The following is a 21,184-nucleotide window of genomic DNA, read 5'->3' on the forward strand; positions in this document are numbered from 1 at the left end:
TAAATTTGCCCAATTTTTGGCAAAAGCAACCAAACCAAAGGAAAATACTGTTCTGTATTTACAATACATTGCATTATATGATTCATAGGATTGTGGAAATTGTGTTTTGCGCAAGCGCACCCCCAAAATACGACTTTCAATCATATTCGAGAACCGATGGGTAATTTTGAATATGCTTTTAATATGTCCCAATTATGATTTTTTTAACATTACAACTTATTTAAAAATATACTACACATAGGGGCTTTCCTTTGCCAAAATGTAACTCTAACTTTGGTACTTACTATTCAATCAAACTAATCAAATTATCAAGAAAATGTCTTAATGTTAGTTATGATTTATTGTATACTTGAAATTTTGATTATTTACAAAAATTGCCATAGCATAAAAGTTAGGGTACGAATATCAATATACAAAGTGATTATATCAAATCGTAAATAGCACGTGAGTAAATTAAATGCAAAACTATAATAATCTTTCCAGACTGCTGTCAGATGTTTATTCCTTACATGGGGACCATGGGAAACCATTTAGATAAAGACACATCTAAGGGGAGAAATAATCTTAGATTTAGTGTTCCCCTTAATATTTGAAATACTTATACTCCCCGAGGAAGGAGCTGAGTGTCATATTATGCAATGCGGCAATGTCCTCAAGGAAGTGTACTCATTACTTCTTAGCGACCATAAAGGATGAATGGATAACTTTGGTAAGAAATCTAAAGAATAGAAATGAGGCAATAAAGTAACAAATTATTTAAAAAATAGAATTAATATTTACATGTTCAAAATTAAATGTTTACAAAACATGGATTCCATTTGGTGATCAATAATTCCATCAATTTCTTAGCACTTGGCGTGGACCTCCTTTTCGAATTTATCATATTCATCATACTAAAGACTCTCTCTGCATCACAATTGACAGTTGGGAATATTTTTGTATAGACGGTTGTCACTTGTTGAGAGTTCCTTTCGTTTCGTGTTGCCATGGTTATTTTGAAGTACTTCTTTTAACTTGGTCTCGAACGGCTCTTCCTTCAAATCTTGAGTCAGATTTTCCACAATGGTCAGGCAGGTAAGGATCTTTCCTCATGTGTAGTTATTGCTAAATGTATTTGACGAAAAATTTCATGTATAAATACGATTTCTTCTCTTATGGAATCATTATTGATTACTTCTTGTGCTCTTCTGGTTGCTGCCAAATCTTCATCAAGGCTGTTTAAATACTCTCTGAATACGTCAAAGTGATAGTAGTAATAATCTAAACAATTTTGTCATGGAGGGAGGGGAATTTCGTATGAAACAGTAAATACTCACTTTCTTCTTCCAGAATTCAAAAACATCTTTTTCATATGAGAAATTGGTTCGTTCGTTTGAGGAAACTTTTGTTCACCCATATCTGCAACCCAATTTACCAGGTATGTGCCTATGAAATGATACTTTTTATTTTTATTTTGAACGTTTATTGTGAAAAAATGGTTACAAATTTATTTTTCAAAGTATATGCCTTCGCTAGCCACACATTTTTTCCATCTCTCAAGCATTTATGGATGCATTTCCAAAAACAAAATGTTCCTCTATGGCTGAAAACCAGTCATTTATCCATTTTTTTTTTATTCGCCGTGATAATCGAAGTATAAATCATTGAGTACGTTGTCCATTGATGATTCCAAGTCACAATCGGAAGGCACCAGCTCTCGGCAAGTAAGCCGCATGAGCAGAAGGTTCCGAGTTGTACGATTCAACAAGCTGGTGGGTAGCTATAGATCAATGCGGTGGTACGTTGTCTTCAAGGAAAATTACCTTGTGTTACCTGGCTTCATATTTTGGGCGTTTTTGGTGTATAGCATTGTTCAAATCGGCCAATTGTTGTTGGTAGCGATCACCATTAATGGTTTGGCCGGGTTGTAGAAGGTCATACCATATGACACCACAATGGTCCCAGAACACACACAGCATTGCCTTCATTTCTTTCATCTTCATTTCTCACGTCAAAATCACAACTTTGGAATTTTTCAAACCACCTGATGCACTGTGCTCTGCTTAGAACCTGTCCACCGTAAGCTTCCACAAGCATTTGATGGGCTTGAGAAGTGGTTTTTCTTCAATTGGTAACAGAAAATTAATGATGTCCGCACATTGTAGTTTGTAGGCACAAAATTAGACATACTTACGACCAAAAAAAGTGCACTGTTGAATGAAACATTCACCTAATGAATTAAATATTGTTGACACATGTCCAAATAACCAATTATATTTCTGGATCGGTTTATAATGGTTGACTAGCGACACCTAGGGACCAATAGCTGAAGTATCATTTCATAGTCACATGCCTGGTACTTCATGAGAAACACATGTAATGTGATCTTCTCCTGCTTTCAGACAATAGGAAGCGGCATCAGTGATAAAAACTTTATCTCTACACGGCACAAAATCTTATCCCAATAACTTATAAACTGAGCTAAAGTTCAAGTTGTTCAAGTTTGCAATCTCAATATTACTCGAGTCGATAAGGTTATGTCTTCCACAAAATGTCCGTTCAAAGGGCCAATGGAAATTGCTATTATCAACCCCTCTTGATGATTTCTTGACTCATCTAATCTAACGAAAATATCCTTTTTTCCCACCTCTTCTATTATTCTATACAAAACTCCTTGACAACCTTCCACAACCAAATTGTTAACGATCCATCGGCCCAGAGTACTTCTTCCTGTATATTTTTCAATAAACTTGGAGAAATGGGGATGATCCAGAACATTTAAAGGGATATTACACACCACAAATATCTTTCCTATGTCCAAATTAAATGATGTGCCGTTAAATTTTCCTTCGTCTCCTCAAATCTTTTTTTCTGTAATACTTTTAAGTTGTTGATCTGATGGAAGGTTTTGGAGTGGTGGATTACTTGCCATAAAGAACGAGATGGGCAGGAGAAACCGTAAAAACGGCAAAGCATACTATTATTCTCCAAATCAGGATTCCACATACACATTATGAGAGAGCAGATGGGAAACTTGCTTTGTTGACGATCGATCAGTGCAATACTGAGAAAAGTTATTTACAAGATGCAAGGGTACCAACTTTTTGAATATAATCTCTTTAACAAATCAAATTCACTCTTAATCAACGATTCCAACAACATTGATGATTTAACATGACTATAGGAATGAGTATTTTTAAGATTGCAAGGAAAATGTGGGTGCAAGAATTAAGGTACCCCTTAATTCAGGCCTTCACCTTTAACATCAGCTGCCTGTTATATGATTTTGGAGGTATAAAATATATAACTACTCCAGAGAAGAGAACCTCCAACATTTAAAATATCATTACTACAGGGAAAATATTATAAAGTTATAATTAAATTTTACGTATAAAAGGGCGGGAATTCATCATTCAGGGAGAGAGGTAACAACATGACGTTTTTCCTCTTCTAATCTTTAAGTTGCTATTTTTCTCAACATTTTGTCCATCTCTAAAAATGACACTGTTTCGACTATTTAAAATCCTACATTTAATGATTGGAATTCTCTGACTGAATAATTATATGAAACACTCTATTTGTGGTCCGTCAGTTCAAAAATAAGCTAGAATGATTTTTTTTTTAATGAGTGTGATTCTTCGCCAGATTATATTTAATTTCTATCAACAAATTATTTGTACTAGAACTTTGGGTGTGTCGCAAATTGTGCTTAAAGAAGCCAAAATTGATCCTCACAATAAAGGAATAAGAAATTAATAGATTTCATTTGAAAGGCCTTGTCGGGGTCTTTTTAATCAAATAAAGGATCTAAACTAATACTATACTTCTTGAAATATGAAAATCTTCAGTGATAAGTAGAAGATTTTGTAAGAAATTTTATCCAGGTTTGTTCGTTCTGAATGGATGAGAAAACGTGTTGAAGTTTCAAGTCGTTGTTAGAGTTCCCGATACTATTGATTTGAGATACTTTATTATTGATCGTATTCAAATCGAAACTGTGGATCAACGACCTTGCAGTATTATTAATGTTATACAAAATGAATTCAATAACTGACATGATGTACGTAAAAGGTGGCAGATTTTAATAAAAGAGTATAAAACCTATGATTCTCTGCCCTTAGATTGAAGCTCTCTATTTCAGATATAATTTCTTAATCCCTGGGAAAAGTCATGGATATTTTTTTTTGTAATGATCAGGGTGTACGGTTATTTAACCAGATTAGTGTTCTTAATTTATTAATTCATCTCCAAAATTATAATAATGACCCTATTACTGATTCAAATACTTCTATGAAATAGTGAGATGTACTGGGTGTACCATTCAAATCTGAACACTGACTAATTCAATAATTAATTAAGGTTGAGTGATTAAAATTAATTCGTACTTAGATATATTAAAGCATAAACAATTAGTTACGAAACAAACAAAAAAAATTGAGCTCTCTAGCTTACGAACAAGTCAAGAAAATGACGCTTGAACCTGATCTGCGAATTTCCATTAACGCAATCCAAGGATTTAGACGTCTCGAGGACCAATGAAGGACTCTATCAAAAAGGCCCAACTGTACCCGGAGGAGTTGGATATAGTTTGAGGGATTAGTCTGGCTAAAACAGCCCAGGTCAATCCCCTCAAGTCTATGAGGGCCCATTCTAAAGAACTCGGGCTTTCACAACAGACTGTCCAGAGAGCTATAAAAAAGTGGGTGGAAAGAACCTCGTGAGGGTGAAGAGACCACTTTTGACACCAGCAATGAAAGAAACCCATCTCCAATTACAATTTATTTGGCTTCAATTTCATTATTTTAGAACACTGATAATTCAATTTAGCAACTTTATCATTTCATTTTGATCTGATCAAATTACATGGTTGCTATGTGTTTATGAGTACTAAAGCTGATGGCATTTGAACTTTATAATGTACGTCAGAATACTTATTTTCTAATAATTTGTATTAAAATAGTCAAAAATGACATCATTAATAGTTGGGTCATCCATGGAATATGTAAATATTGCATTATTCTCTGATCACAAGTACTCTAAATCCTTCATTTAAAATTATTCATCTCATTTTATGGTTGCAACTTGTACAAAATCGTAACTTGTACACAACATATAATTAGTGAAGTTTAAAGTTCTGAGCGGTTTTTTTTTCCATTTATTTTGATAATGAAATTAAAATAGTTCGAAATCTATCCTATTTAGATGGTTCCAAACGGTTTTCTGGCTCTTTTTCTCTTCCTGGACAATAGAATAAGGGCTCAAGTGCTGGTCTAACTCGACGATTTCCATTACTTAATGGACATTTTCAACTTCCATATTACCAGAACGGAATCATTGGAACCACGGATTTGCTGTTGCATTTGATACTCTATTGGGTCCATAAACACCACAATTTTTTTTTGGTGCACCGCCTTTTCACCCAAGGTTGTAGCGATTCTGAAGAATGCATCGAATTTTCCCTTTTTTACTTCCATGTTGTTCATGGCTTCACCAAACACAAAACTGTAAATAAACTTTTTTACGTGTACGCTTAACCTTTAAGCATAGCTCTTTGTGATGCAATCAGAGATATATCCCACTCAAGACATCTATCGAAAAACGCTCAGAACTATTTAATTAACCTAATATGTATGAAGCAAAGAAATAAATATGGATTTTCTTTTGACTTTTGTTTAATATTGTGTTTATGTTGACACACTCTATTTATGAATAAATAAACTTACTAATATATTCATAAATTAATGTCATTATTTTTTTAAAAAAGAATAAAATAAAAAAAATATTTGGGACCATTGTGGAGATATTAAGAGCAATCAATTATTATGCTAATTTTATTCATAGTCTCGTTTTAATTTTAGTATAAGAAGCACAAACGACTGAAAGGGAGTGTGTATGTATGAGGGGGGTTATTTTTAAGCACACAAAATCTTGCTTTCCTTTGTTAGTAGTATTATTGTTTTCTCCATATTTTTGTGAGTTAATATTCTTGTAACTTGTTTTAAAGGATAAATATAAGATTGGGCCATGAACTATCCGGATAATCCTAACAAAGAAAGAGGAGAGTCCCATTTGAATAAAATAAAGGATCGAATCACAATCGACGATATTTTTATGGACTTAAAACTGCCAAAGGAGGTTCAAATCCTTGACGTTGCTTGTGGTGTGGGAAACATTGGGAAACGGCTTCAAAGTGAAGGATATATTAATATTGACGGATTGGATCCTGTCCAGGTAAATTTATTTTAATCGTACTACTAGCAAGAACACGCTATCTTAAAGATAGCGTATGACAAATCAAAAATATTTTATTATTATTTAGCTTTTTTATGCTAAAATTCTAAACTAAAACCATGTACTATAAACTATAATTATATATTAGGTAAATTTCTATTGCATAACCTCCTTGTATACCATTTTTTGTTTTTGTCCATTTGATGTAAATGTAATTAAATCCGTACCCATTTGACACTGTATAAAATGCAACAACTAATTGACCATGTGAAAATACGGATTTTGCTAAATGTTTGAGACATGGGGGAATCCATCTTGTTTAATGAAAAAAATCAACTTATTTACGAAAAATCAAACTTGCCCTCAAGAGCCCAGGAATCTGGTCCTATCCTAATTAAATATAGTTTAACGTACGTAACTCAAAAACTTTTATTTTATGTCTAAAGTCCGTATTTGTCTCTGTTTTTGAAATAAATGAGTCCTTATCACTGTTTTTCTAAGCGGGACGTACATCACACACACACATAAATTATTCTAATACTACGTAAGTATATTATGGAGGGTGTCTATTTGATCTCAAAGATTACACCAATAGGTCTTATCATCAATGTATTTATGATAAGACCTATTGGTATATAGATGTATATCTGTTGTGTAAAACTTTGGTAAATCCAATTTGAAGTATCTTCAAGTAATTCAGTAAGACGACTTTCAACTCTCTTCCGTCCACCCTACTCTATATAAAGTGATGATGTTGAGTTTATCTGTCAAAATTGATAAATAATATCTTTTATATTCATCATAATAGTATTTGATTGAGTCTTAGTATATTTTGAAGAGAGTGAGGTTCTAAATATTACATTTTAAATTTCAAATTAGATAAATGTTGTGACCTTCTTTGATTTTAACTTCAAAGGCAATTACAGACTAGGTGAAAATCAAAAATGTAGGAACAAGTCCAATTATTCCTTTCTTTCAAAAATTAAAAGATTATTGGAAGATATAGATTCTTTCAAAATAGACTTCATTAGTAACTTAAATCTTAAATTTCCGAAAGTGATATTAGAATATAATCGCAGTGAACTATGTAAAGCAACTATGGGAGATGATTACATGGAGGTTATAGAACTATGTATTATATTTTTAGGTGGATACAATGATAAAAAAATAGGCCTCCTGATGCCATGCAACAAGTTCGTTGGATGGCCAGAGCAATTATACTCTCTGAAAAGATCCTTATTAATTTACCAGCTTAAAATAAATCAAGACGATAAAATAACGTTGTTAGATATCTGTTTATTGATTGTAACAATATACGTTAAGGCTTGCCTTCAATGTATTTTAGCTGTCAAAGCACCATATAATGATTTATGCTTGTTAAACCCATTGAAAGCTTACGGAAAAATAGACAAAACAATATCAAAAGAGGACTGAAAGAAAGTTAGTCATCATTTATGGTATTTGACTGATCAAATGGCAAAAGATATGTTGCATCGAATGGAGCATTTGAGGGTTCTTGGTTTGGTGCGTGAATGTTTTTAACTCTAGTGATAGCATTATTTATTATTCCGTTAACAAATCGTCAATCATTTTATGGAAATTGATTTCAGATTTTTTTTAAATGTTACTTCATATCCGTCAAAAGTATGATACTGTTTTCCCGTTTCAAAATTGAAAATTATTTTATTCGTGAAGCTCCATCTTTGAAGCCCGAAATAATTGCCAATGCTTAGAGCAGTTAATGTTACGACTGAGGTATATTTCAAAAATTACAAAAGACTTCAATGGTTTAATTACAACGGATGAGGAACAAAGGCAATTTCTACTACGTTGCGTTCATGAACACAAGAAGATATATCCTGAATGTAAAATATCCAAAAATATTAATTTAGTGTGTTATTAAGTAAAAATAATCCTACTTATATAATTAAGTAGAGTCCTATTATTTATCCATTCTTAAGGATAAACTCAACATTATCACTTTGTATAGAGTAGGGTGCTCTGGGGAACGTTGAAAGACGTTTTACTGAATTACTTGGAAATGCTTCAATTTAGAAAAAGCAAAGTTTTGCACAACAGACATACATCTATTTATTAATAGTGAAACGAGTTAAAATACAATTATGATCAGAGTTGGGCGTAACGCGTTACTGTAATATATTACATTAGGCAGTAACGAAGTAATATAACGCCCTACTAAATATATTACGATAATATTATTAGAGTTATTGTGTCCGGTAACGGTCGCTACAATCCGAGTTGTCTCATAGGCGAGGTGTTGTCGAAAAAACAACACAGGCGCAACAGCCGTAAATAGGGAGGAGAAGAAGACTGTTTTAAATCAACACAAGAAGATGGTTTGGAGATTTCAAGATGGCAACAACGAAGGATAATTCAGCATTTTCCTGGGTGGTTATACTTGCACTATTTTCAATTTATCAGAGAAATAGACACTTTATGTGCTGGTGGGAAGCCTGGTAAAGAGTAACTTATTACTCTACACAGAAGGCAATTTTGTAAAGAAACGTAGTACTTTCAAATGCTAGTAACTAGTAATCTGAAATATATTACATTTTGGAAGTAACTTGCTCAACACCGATTATGATAGATAAGTACGTTTTGTGTAATCTTTATTTGAATACAAATTGCCCGTTCCGCCCTCTAATCAAGCCATCGAATTGACTTTTCGCTCTCAAACGCACTTGTTATCGTTGTCGTAGAGAAATCTTTTTTTCAAAATTGAGTAGCTAAGATCTAATGAAAAAAAAATAGGAGAGCAAGCATGTATGATTTTTGTTTTGATTTTATGGGACACCTTCATATATAATTCTGCAGACCCCCTGTTACCTTCATATGTCCTTGCTTGATACGTAGTAGGGGGTGGGGGTATCCATTCCTTCCTCTCACGGCAGCTTGCAGATGATCTAATGAAACGTCATGACAGCTAAGCTGCTATCCTTCCAAACATATTTAAATGGTCAGGGTTTCCATATTGATTTTGAATAATGGGTTTTTTTTTAAAAATACTTACGATTTCCAACTCTACAAATAGGCTACTACGGCGTTACCTCCCTAACAACAAATTTAGGAGGCAATATTTGGTTATATATGATTTTTAAGAGATGTTTCACTCTCAAAATTGATCAAACTTTAAATTTTAATTGACGTGTGGGTTTCAGATCTTTCTACAAAAAAAAACTATAGCTCTTAACAAAAAAATTATTTTTTTTTTGGAAAACAACACTTTACAGGTTAAATTTTTCGAAAAAAAAAATTGACACATTAATTTTTTTGAAAAAAAAATTCAAAAATGAAACTTCAAATATTAAATTTTGTGAAAAAAAAAAATCTAATAAAAAGCCAAAAAATTTTGGTGGGAAAGGGGCTGCACACCTTCAATCCTACCCCCTGCGAACGCCCTTGTTGTAATAATACCCCAGGATGTAAAGCAAGTGATCTAGGTTATGAAAAAACGGAGAATATATTATATTCCCATTAGTTTCCATCGAATTTCAAGGAGAAAGATTAATGGATAAATATTATTTAAAAAGTTAGGGGGAGTTTAGATTTATCTCTCTAATACCAAGAGGCATCTGATGCTGAATTTCTTAAAATTTGTAATAGGCCTCTCTGCACCATTACAATTGTTATATAGTGTATTTTTATTTGTAAGCAATTTCTATGAAGAGATTTGGTAAAAACAAATCTCCCGAAAATTAATTATAAATCCTGGAGGTAATCATTTTTTATTTAACACTTCCTCTACTCATCAAAATGAAGTGAAAGGTTAAATAAATCGAAAAAGAATCTAGATTTAATTATAATTTCCGTAACAATGCAAGCCTGATTGCCTGAATCCCTCTGTATTCATGATAAATTTTGTTACAGAAAAGTGGGAACATGTTCTGCAATATTATAACTATTACGGTAAAAATAATATTGACCTACTGACCAAAGAAAAATATTCTAATTGAATATTTCTTATTAGTATATGAAAAATAAGTGTATTATTAACCCATAACTATTTATCACGATTGGAAAACATTTTGAGATATACTATATCTATTTATTGGACGGTAAATCGGCATTGGAATCGGGAAAATAATATTTAATTTGCGATTCCAATTCTTATTCAACTACTTATTACTTTTCTAGGTAAATAGCCCCATCCAAAATTAAGGAATTGTTGCTTTTTACAAGGTAATTTTATATTTCAACTTTAATTTGAAAAAACTTTCTGCGAATAAATAAGTATTTTTCCAATTTTTCTACGAAAAATGTAATATTTGAATTTTCTTTTGTCAAAAAGTTTTATATTAGAAATTTAATTTTTGAATTGTTTTTCCTCAAAATGTATTGTTTTTGTGAATAATTGTTGATTTTTGAAAATATTTTATATATCAAATTGTATATATATATTTATTTTTTCTAAATTCAATATTTAAACTTTTTTTCAAATTTACGAACTTGAAATTTAATTTTTCAATTTTTTTTCAACAAAATTACAAAAACCAAGCGCCTCCAACCCCCTAAAATATCATCCAATGGACGCCCCTGATTGCAAAATTGTATTTTAAACTATTAACAAAGTATTAAATAATCGGCATCGGTAATTTTTACGGGAATTGCATCGGGATTTTTTTTTAAATCGTCCCATCACCACTATTTATGACTCAAAAATAACAGAATTATATTTATAAAGAATATCAAAAGATCCTTGTGCCCCCGATAAGAGCCGGTTAATTAATTAATCTATGGCTAGTATAATTAGTATTTATTTGTAAGTAGATGTACGTTGATTCAAGCTTTCATGAGTCGCCAGCCTGTAACAGGAGAAGCACTAATGACCAGTAAATATTGATCCATTTCTTCATCAAAGTATCTCTCAATCTACAGCTGTTATTGCATCCAAGCGATCCATTTCTCCTATGCCCTTGTTATATTTAGGAAATATCTGGTTACCATAATTTTTTTTTTCAACTCTATTCTACGTTCTTGCCAAAGAAAATGAAATATCGTTGAAACTGTCTCTAAAATTCTATTAACAGTTTTAAAAAAATTGTATACTTATAAATCATTAATAAATTGTAAAAAACATCTAATTTCAAAATGAAGTAATAAATAAATGGAAATGATTCAAAAGGGAGGGATCCAGAGGAACATCAAGGATCACAAAAAAATTTCTATTCGAAATTTAATATTTTTATTTTAAACTGTATAAGATTTTTATTTTTCAAATCACAAATCATTATCGACCAAATTATTTTTGATCTCATTTGACGAAAAGTTTACAAAATATCCGGATTTTTTACGAGAATTATATGATATATGTATTCAGTTTGCTATGACGACTAATACATTTGTTATTTTCTAGTGTTCCATCCCTTGTTAGTTCCATGCATTCAAGGAACCCTCTTGTAACAGCTTCACTGAATGGGAATGCAGCAGTTATCCATTTAGTAATGAGTACTAAGCATCTTTGAGTGATTCAAAGACAATGAGTCAGTCCACTCCTTCTTCCTTGAATGAAAATAAATAAGGAAATAGGTTGTTAAATAAGAAAACTTAATTGCCATTTGATGGATAGGATAATGTACCTCCTCTCTGTTAACATATTATTGTACTTTGTACAAAAATTAGTCTTGCATTACAAGATACATTATCTATTCTACTTAAAATGTAATTCTACATATTTTCAGGGATATCTAGAGGTCGCAAGCTCTATTTATGGTAAAACCTATAAGGAGTTCATCGACGATAAAATTCCAACATCGATACCAGATGGATTCTATGACGTTGTAATCTGTGGAGCAGGGTTCTTCCATGGTCTCATCCCCTTCAAAGGTTTGATGGAATTACTACGTTTGGTAAATGGGAAAGGTTTAGTGATTTGGAGTATAGCTCTTACAAGAGAAAGTTCCGTAAATAAGAAAGAAAATGATGATGATCACAGTGAAATTGTGAATAAAATGGTAAAAGATGGACACTGTAAAGTATTACATCGAATTCAGTGTGAGAAGCTAGCTTTTACAGATTCGGGTGCAGCATATCTTTCGGGATATATGTCTTCTGGAGTTGAGGCTCTTGGCATTGTATATATTGTTCAAAAGAAGTAGAGTATTACATTATATTTAGTTATTTTCAAATTGCATTTTCTATACATTCAGGTTTAAAAAAAATTATAAGTAGTAAAATAAAGAATATTATGATTGATAAATCTTTTAAAATATATTTGATTCAAAAAAGGGTTCTCTCTATTTGCATAATATCATGATCCATGACGTGAAGTAAAATGAAACAAACACATAGATTTATTTAGAATTGTACAACTTTTGTAGGATTTATGACTAAATGTTGGTAACCTTAGCCTTGATTGAAGTGATGATGGTCTGGAGTAATACTTTATTTATTACATGCATAAATAAAAGTTAAAGTACATGGAAGATGTTGAATATGTTTTTTTCTGAGATTTGTACTAGAACAAAGTAGAATGAGTTGCGCGAATGTTTGAGGCAATAAATAAGGGTTTAAATAAAATAAACATCTTATGTATGTGTGTATGTATGTATGGTTCTATAAAATATCCATTAATAATATTATTAAGCCTTTAAACAAAGATGTGGCAATAACCCAGAGTTAGGTTTTCATTTTATGGTTATTTCATTTTTTTTTTCACAAAGCACAAAGAAGATTAAAAAAATTCGCTGACAATATGAGATCGCGCATTCTAGAAATAATACATAGATAATTATAATAATTAGAAATAAATTTGATTAATAATGATCATTGTCCTTGATGTAAGACAATGGAGTGAGACTATGAGCTTGAGGATCCATCTCACTCCATCATTCATTATTTCTTGTCAGAGCGAGGATGAAGGACTTGCTTTTCTTAGATAGATTTGACTCTCTTTGCTTTACGAAGCTCAACTCTCTGGTAAATATCAGCAAGTGTACTAACAAAGCCAGAAAGAATTAGAAAACCTCCGGCCATGAAAAATGTTGTTTCATAGCTGTGAGTTGCATCGAAGACTGCACCAGCAAGAGGAGGTCCAAACATACTCGATATCCCTCTGAAAAGAACCAAAAGTCCAAAGGAACTAGTCAGGTTATCCAATCCCATTAAATCCACGAGCACAATTGAAGTAAGTGACACGTATGCAGCCACAAAGAACCCAAATAAAAGTGCTATAATGGCGTATGCCGTATAACTATTAAAAACTGGCAGGAGAAGGACTGAAATTCCACTTAGAAACAAAGCGATATTTGTTACGACGAGTGAGTTGACAAACTCAAAATCGGAAAACCATCCTGCAAGAACTCTGCCGAAGGTGTTGGAAATTCCAATAATGGAGATAAGGATATTCGCACTCTCCCTTTCCACTCCTCGAGACACTGCCATATCCGGTAAAAAAACAAAAGGAACATAAAATCCAAGCATTGCAAATACATTACTCATGCAGATGAAGAGAAATCTGGGATTACTCAAGAGATGATAATTTATCATTTCCTTAATAACGTTAATCATAGGTTTTGAGTTATCTTCAATCTGAACACTCATTTTCCTCACTGCTGCTGGAGGAAGAGACAGATGGCTGGCCATAATGGATCCTCTATGAATGGAAAACTGCTGCGAACTTCTTCTAGAATGACGAGGAATAGATAGGACGGATTGTCGGTAATCTTCAGTTGGAATATTTTGATTTTGATTATCAGGAAGATTCAAAACAGATCCGGAGTAAAAGATATCTTTTCGGTATAAGGGTCTCACTTGAGGTCGATTTCCTGCACTTGAGCCAGGTTGAAGATAAATAGTGGAATTAGAGCCATCAAAATGTGAGAAAATTGTGTGTTCTGGGGAATCCAAATGTGAACCAAAGGTTTCGGAGCCTGATACTTTTGAACTTTTACCCAAGCCGGGGTTCGACAGATTTCTAGGTATTCCTCGGAATGGATCTACAAAATGAGGTGCCGAAGAGTTACGGGGAATGCTTCCTTCTTTTACAGGAGTGATGGTGAATTTATTACCGCCTTCTGGATTTTCTGATAAAGTTCTTAGTCTTTGACCCCTCGCTCGTTGCTGCTGAAGGAGCAATTGTTGTTGTTTTATTTGTTCTTGTTGTTGTTTTAATTCTTCTTGTTGCTGAATCTCTGGAAAAACTTCTTGAATGGTTTTACGCTCCTCTATTTGCTGAGCCGTGACAGACTGCTCAGTTATAGTTGGTAATTGTGGAATATTTATGGAAGCTGAAATCTCATAATGGGAAACACCAATTTCATTATTAATAGAATGCATTGTCGAGTTACGACTCATTTGTAGGTGATGTGTTCCGTCTGGCAATTGAACCACAAACTGTGCCTCATCCTCATTTTTCACATTTGGGACTGCAACAAGTTCTAAAGGCCTCATTAATGCTCCTGCAACAGCACAATTAAAGCATAAACCTGCAAAAATTAAATTTGCACCTTTCCATCCCATTTCTGATACCAAGTAGGTGGCAAAAGGTGCAAATAAAAACGTTCCAACGCCAGAGCCACACACGGATATCCCTGTAGCAAGAGCTCTTTTTTTCTCAAAGTAGTACCCAACGGCAACCACAGCTGGTAAATACACAAGTCCCAATCCAATACCTCCTATAATACCATAAGTAAACATCATGGTTGGAATATCCTCGGAGAGGGTGGATGCTGCGAGACCAATGCAGGCAATAAGACTTCCAGTCATACAGACTGGACGACAACCATATTTATTCACAAGACCACCAACAATAGGTCCAGAAGTGAGATACATACCACAGAGTAAGCTCCCAATGATAGAAATATTACTTCGACTTGAGTCATAGTAATTGACTAAAGGTTCCATTAAAACACCAAACGTGTAGCATATTCCATCCAAAACTAAATTACATACGAAACTAGCAAATACAATTACCCAGCCCCAACCTCCGTCTGGTGGAGAGGGTAATTCAACACCAACATTTTCATGGAGTATGAGTTTGCTATTCTCTTCATCCGCATCAACAGAAGAAAAAGAAAAAGTGTGTTGACGTCCGACGGTTTTTGAAGGATGTTCATCGTTAGTTGTGTTAGGATTTGATCGAGTGACAACGGTTTCGTCTTCCATTTCCGTGACAAGGAAGAGCTCTTAATATTATAGAAATATATATATTTATGGAAAGTGTAACATGAGTTTAATAAGTAATATATGCCGAGATAAAGACTAGGGATCGGTATTTATTTCTTCTAGAGTCCAAAAAACTATTGGAACATGTATGTATTAGTTTCTATTTTTCTCTCACTCGATGTTTGTAATGTATACAAATCTTATTAGCGATGTGACAGGTCTTGAAGACAGAAAAAAATGTCTGTTTTAAACGATGATACTCCAGTTAGTGCAGTATGTTTGTTGTATATAATATATAAGCACGATCACTTCCAATTTGTTCTATGGTCCTGAAACAAAACGAAATAACAATAAGTGATTTTATAAATATTATAAAGTACCTCATGTTATTAAATAAAGAAAAATCCGTTTTATTTATTACATTTCTTAGGATTTGATATAAAATAATATGAATTTAAATATTACTATGATTAAATAAACCTAACAAAAAAAATGTCTTGTTTCAAACGATGATGCTCGAGTCAGTGATGTAGTATGTTTGTTGTATATTATATGTAAGCATGCTCACTTACAACTTGTTCTAACGTTGGGAGCTTACTCTGTGGTATGTGTCTCACTTCTGGACCTATTGTTGGTGTTTTTGTCAATAAATATGGTTGACGTCTAGTCAGTATAACTGGAAATCTTATTGCCTTCATTGGTCTCGCAGCATCCACCCTCTCCAGGATATAAAATAAACAATCGGCAAAGAGATTACACAAATTTCATATCTTATCATCGGTTTTGTGTATCATTTCTTAAAATGAAAAGACTTCATTTTGTCACTCAATATGTATTAATTAATTATTTAGATATTGATGTATGGATATTAGTATTGTCACGAAAATCAATATTTGTGTACCAGTTTCAGTTCATATAGAAGGTGGATTCATTCCGTCCTAATATTAATGAATGACTATTTGACTATCAATATGTTGAAGAAGATAATTGCATAGGGAATAAGTCTAACAAACCTTTGAAAAACTAAAAAAATGAATAATGCACAAAGTCTTTTCTATGTACTTGATAAATTTATTGTTTATAATATCTGTTAGATAGAAATAATCATTTATACTATTTAGAGGGAAAATATATGAAATATGATATTTATATAATGATGATCAAACTCTTGGCTCAGTGCAAAAGTGTAATAAGTCATTTTCTGTCGTAAATGAGATTTTAAGCTCATGTAAATAATCTATTATTATAATATGTCATCTTTAATATTCGAGGAATATATATCTATGCTATATAGAAACAACTTATCAATTCTGTACTTTTGCCAAATTTGCATTCAGAACTATTTAATATATTCATATAGGTTAAAGGCTAAAAAGTCATCTTAATAACGGTTATACTCGCCCATATCTCAAAACATAAAGAAACATATTTCACTATATAGCCGAGCTATCCACCTAGTTCGAAGTCTAGACTACTCAAGTACTATTACTCTGAACACATACAAATGAATAGAATAACCGTCATTTCCTGAATTTCTCACAACATTTGTATGTTAATTTGAGAACTATTCAAAAGCAACTTGCACCCGTATGGCCCTATTACAAGTCAAATTGAGCGAGTCCAATTGGTTCCATGAAAAAAGGATGCGAGTCCGGGCTCGAGTACTACAGGTATGCTATAAAACTACAGTTTTACTCCAGACCCACGATATTTAATCATTAGGAATATCACTTGTCAAATCAAAGATATAACATATAATATATATACAAGGTGCTTCAGATAAATTGGGAAAATATTTTAAGGCTTATAACGAACAAACTAGATGGGGTAGAATCATATACTTTTTTTTATTTGCAAGCTATATTTAATGTCATTCAATTATTTATAATGATTAGTAACCTCAAATACACTTGCCCAAAAGCTTTTGTATGCCTGGTAGAACACGTGCGGATGCAGCTTTGCCATTTTCCGGTTAATGGACTTCTTTAGGGCCTTCATAAACTAAGGATACATGGCACATGACTCTCCCCAGAGATTGGGGCTACTTGCAGGCCAAAAATCCGGGCTCCAAAAGTGAGAATATTTTGTGGACATGACATCCTGCACTGTTTGGCCTTGTGAGCGGGTGCGCCGTCTTGTTGGAAGGTGTTTTTTCTTCCTTGGGCTACTCCATATATCCAGGGAATGTAAATTAAAAGTGAAAAATGAGACCCAATACAATTGCAAGGCTGGATCCGCATGAAGTCGTCCAGGCTTGCCAAAGCTTCGGGCACCGGTAAACCGAGGCTATCAAAAGAAAGGATCTCATTATGAATAATTGAATTGAATGTAGCTTTCATATCCCCGCATATATGTAAAATGGCTCAAATATAAGCTACAAGCTCCATTTCGGTCAGAAATAAAACAATCATAATAGAGTTCCTACAAATTTAATATCATATCATCGTTCATGTGTATCACTCCTTAAAAAGTATCAAAAATGAAAGGACTTCATTATGTCACTCAATATGTATGAATGAATTAATTATTTATTCATTTAGATATTGATGTATAAGTATGTATATATATTAGTGTTGCCACAATGCCAATATTTTTGTACGAGTTCCGGTATAGAAATAGGTATTGGCATTGCAGACTCCGTCCACCATTTTGGAGAAAAAAAATTATAAAATTAAATTTCAAATATTATTTTTTTTTTAATGTATAGCTATACACAGAAAATTATTATTTTTTTTTTGGAAAATTTTTTCAAAAATCAAAAATCTATAGCTACAAACAAAAAATTAATTTTTTTTGATTTTTTTTTTAAATCCATAGCTGTACACAGAAAATTAAACTTTTTGGAAAAAAGTTTCAAAAATCTATAGCTATACACAGAAAAAAAAAAATCGGAAAAAAAATTTCAAACATCCGTAGCTATTCACAAAAGATAAAGTTTTTTGTTAATTTTTTTTAATAAAAAGCAATTTCTTTTCTTCTTGGGAGGGGGGGGTCTACAGTCTTTCTATTCTATTCCCTGTGGACTTCCCAGAGCAGCCAATATCTGTAGTAGAAAAACAAATTTCCACAATATGCTGGTTGACGAATCGGTCTCATTTTCCCGGAAATGTGCTGTTTGTACATACTTTCCAGAGAGTATGGGGCACTTTTTTATAAATTCATCGAAAGTTTTGTTTTTTAGGGGTTATTTTGGGTTTCAGGATAAAATAGATATAAATTAAAGTTAATTGAAAAATACAGAAAGATCAAAATCCATAATTTTTATTATTAAAGAAATCGAAAGTAATTAACAAGCTTAGTAGCTTTATGATATTTGTAAATCCTCAAATAGTGGGGTAGTGGTCACGGCCATCCCTCTATTACGTTGGCCCTGTATTACAACACTTTTTTCGAATAGAATATAAATCAAAAATTCTTGAGCCGCTATGACCGAAACCAAGACCGTAATACATTGCTTATCAGTCTCGGTTCTTGTGCTTTTGTTCCTATATATAATATATAAAATATAAGAAGAAAAATACAATATATAATATAAAAAATAAATTAGCTTAATCAATAAGTTAACTTTCTGAATTTTTATTGTTCAATTTCAGCATTTTCCAATGATTTTTTTTACGTCTCCAGGGTGATACAGTTGTATCTGAGTTCCAAATTGACAAGGGCTTCTTATGGATCTGGAAAAGTGGTTGTATGCACCAGACGGTGTAAATAAAAGAGGAAAGGGGTAAGGTAGAATATGGATCCAGGTCCGCAACTAAGCTTGTCAGGGCCCTATAATATGATAACTATTATAGTTATATTGCCAGTGTTTCCCAAACTTTACTACCCCAGACCACCTACTTCAAAACTTTTTTAGCTTATAATACTTACTAATACATTTTTGGCGGAGGCCCCCTTTATACGAAACATGTGTACTATGTATGGGTAGACTCACAGCAATCCTCAATTCTCCATCTTCCTTTGAAAACTTTGTCTTAGGCAATCTTAGTTTATCTTATTTAATATCATTTCCTGGCTCCGAATTTTCTAGCAACGCTCCTTGTTTTAAGTGCCTGTTACCAAACTGAGCCTGCATAAAAAAGAACCGAGACCGAACCCATAAAAATGAAAGAACCGAGACCGATAAAACTGCTAAACCTGAACCAGCCACAACTTTACAAAAGTGTAGTAAAGGACAATTCAAATGCACTTACAGAGGCGTCGGTAGTATTTTTGTTTTTTGAGGGCTAGCTCCAAAAATTGATGACGTCATAAAAACAATTTTAACTCCTCCTATTTTTTAGAAAGGAGTACTTTAAAAATTCGGGGGATGATGTCCTTTTTTTATACAACTTAGTGGAACTGTAGGTACCGGTTTCAATATCAGTTGAGTATTAATGGAGTTGTAAATACGTTAGTATCTCGGGCCCGGGATACCGAATAACAACATTTGTACATGAAATACGTTATTTAATAATGTATAATGAAGTAAGCATGCTTCTAAAGGGCAAATCAATAATTCAAAAAGTAATACTTACATACCATGTAGAGACGAGGTAAAAACTAAGTTATTGATTCACAAAACTCTGAATCCCACGTTTGAACTCATATTGAAGAAATACCTGGAAGAAATGAAATGAAATTATACAAGTCATTCAATATAGGTAATATTAATCAAATATTTCACTATATTTATTTTACTTTAATAGATAATTTGATGATAAATAGGCGTGTATGTTGTAGTAGTATCTATGTCTGTAGTTGAAAATAATGGATATTTCTTTCTTGACAAGTACGCTTCCTTTCAGTGTGTTTCACACCATTCTTAAATGGAGAAGCATACTTCTACACAGGGACGTCCGCAGGACTATATATATATATATTTTTTATTTTTGGTGGGGGGTCTAAGGGCTTAGTTCTTCTCATTTTTATACAAAAATGAGAAAAATCCTTGGAAAAGAAATTTAAATATTACATTTTAGAATTTTTTTCTCCAAAATCAACAACTATTCACAAAAAATTAAATTTTTTGAACAATAATCATTTCAAAAATCCAAAGCTATTTTAAAAAAATTAAATTTATTAGAAAAAAAAATTCAAATACTAATTTTTTTGGAAATAAATTTGTACAATTCCCAACTATTCACAGAATTTTTTTTTTTTGAAAAATTTAATTAAATTTTAAATATAAACTTTTTGGAAAAACTATTTCAATTATTAAATTTTCTTGTAAAGAGCAAAAATTGCTCTTTTTTGGGGGGGAAGGGGGCTCCAGCCCCTCCAGCACACAACTTGAGGACGCCCCTGACAATATATTATATGTTTATAATAAAGCACGATTTGATTTGACAAAGTGGTATTTAATTTGATGGGTTTGTAGGTTAGGGGTTTGAAATAGACACTTCAATACGGCAAGGGCAAGTCAGTTTTCTTTAATTAATACATTTTCCTTTGACCTAAATAGGTAGAGTTTCATAAAATATGATCTTCCCGTATGCTAAATAAACCCCGAAAAAGAACATGGTCTCCATGACAATATGAACTAAGCTAGCATGAAGTTTTATTAAATTTACTGCAAGCAGGCGTGATAGAAATTAAACACAAGTCCCACACTGTATCTAGCCCGGATATATGTAGGCAGGAATGACTCTAATGTCAATTCTTTATTCTACCCTAATTTAGTCCAACAAGGAACTATCGCTTATAGCTAGTGATATAGTTTTTAGCTGACTGCATTTCTAGAATTGGTAATCTGAAAAATGAATTTTTGTTTCCTGGGCTGATGTCATTATTATTTAACTCCTGAGGAGTGACCCTCCCTTCCAATTACATTCAATTATGTTCCAAACCTGATTGAACATTCGTGTTTGCT

At 32.6% G+C, this 21,184-nt stretch overlaps 2 protein-coding genes and 1 long non-coding RNA gene across 9 annotated transcripts in view; 1 reads left to right on the forward strand and 2 right to left on the reverse strand.

Annotated features, from left to right (window-relative positions):
* Positions 1 to 321: 321 nt before the first annotated feature.
* Positions 322 to 5,818, reverse strand: LOC121125678 (uncharacterized). 2 transcript variants are annotated; one of them, XR_005866716.2, is made up of 6 exons: positions 1,483 to 5,818; positions 1,317 to 1,425; positions 1,175 to 1,260; positions 781 to 1,104; positions 605 to 718; positions 322 to 546 (listed from the first exon to the last, which is right to left on the reverse strand). It is a non-coding gene; the product is annotated as an uncharacterized lncRNA (long non-coding RNA). The 2 variants fall into 2 exon arrangements; XR_011782099.1 differs by having other exon boundaries at positions 1,175 to 1,425.
* Positions 5,819 to 5,866: 48 nt separating this feature from the next.
* On the forward strand, positions 5,867 to 12,427 carry LOC121125677 (methyltransferase-like protein 27). The gene is made up of 2 exons (XM_040720881.2): positions 5,867 to 6,210; positions 11,910 to 12,427. Exons 1-2 carry the CDS (start codon positions 6,004 to 6,006, stop codon positions 12,324 to 12,326), a joined length of 624 nt encoding a protein of 207 aa, XP_040576815.1. The 5' UTR covers positions 5,867 to 6,003; the 3' UTR covers positions 12,327 to 12,427.
* LOC121125676 (monocarboxylate transporter 14) overlaps positions 12,414 to 21,184 on the reverse strand; it is a 41,994-nt gene continuing 33,223 nt past the window's right edge. For 2 of the 6 annotated variants that reach the window (XM_040720877.2, XM_071891550.1), the window contains 2 exons: positions 19,851 to 19,934; positions 12,414 to 15,662 (listed from right to left, as the gene is read on the reverse strand). In XM_040720877.2, coding sequence (XP_040576811.1) covers positions 13,102 to 15,333 — 2,232 coding nt within the window. In that variant the 5' untranslated portion in view covers positions 15,334 to 15,662; positions 19,851 to 19,934 and the 3' untranslated portion in view covers positions 12,414 to 13,101. Of the gene's footprint in view, positions 15,663 to 19,850; positions 19,935 to 20,013; positions 20,119 to 21,184 lie in introns of those variants that run through there. The other 4 variants (XM_040720879.2, XM_071891552.1, XM_071891553.1 and 1 more) reach the window with 3 other exon arrangements.

Source organism: Lepeophtheirus salmonis, chromosome 10, assembly GCF_016086655.4.
Source record: "Lepeophtheirus salmonis chromosome 10, UVic_Lsal_1.4, whole genome shotgun sequence".
NCBI classification, from domain to species: domain Eukaryota; kingdom Metazoa; phylum Arthropoda; class Copepoda; order Siphonostomatoida; family Caligidae; genus Lepeophtheirus; species Lepeophtheirus salmonis.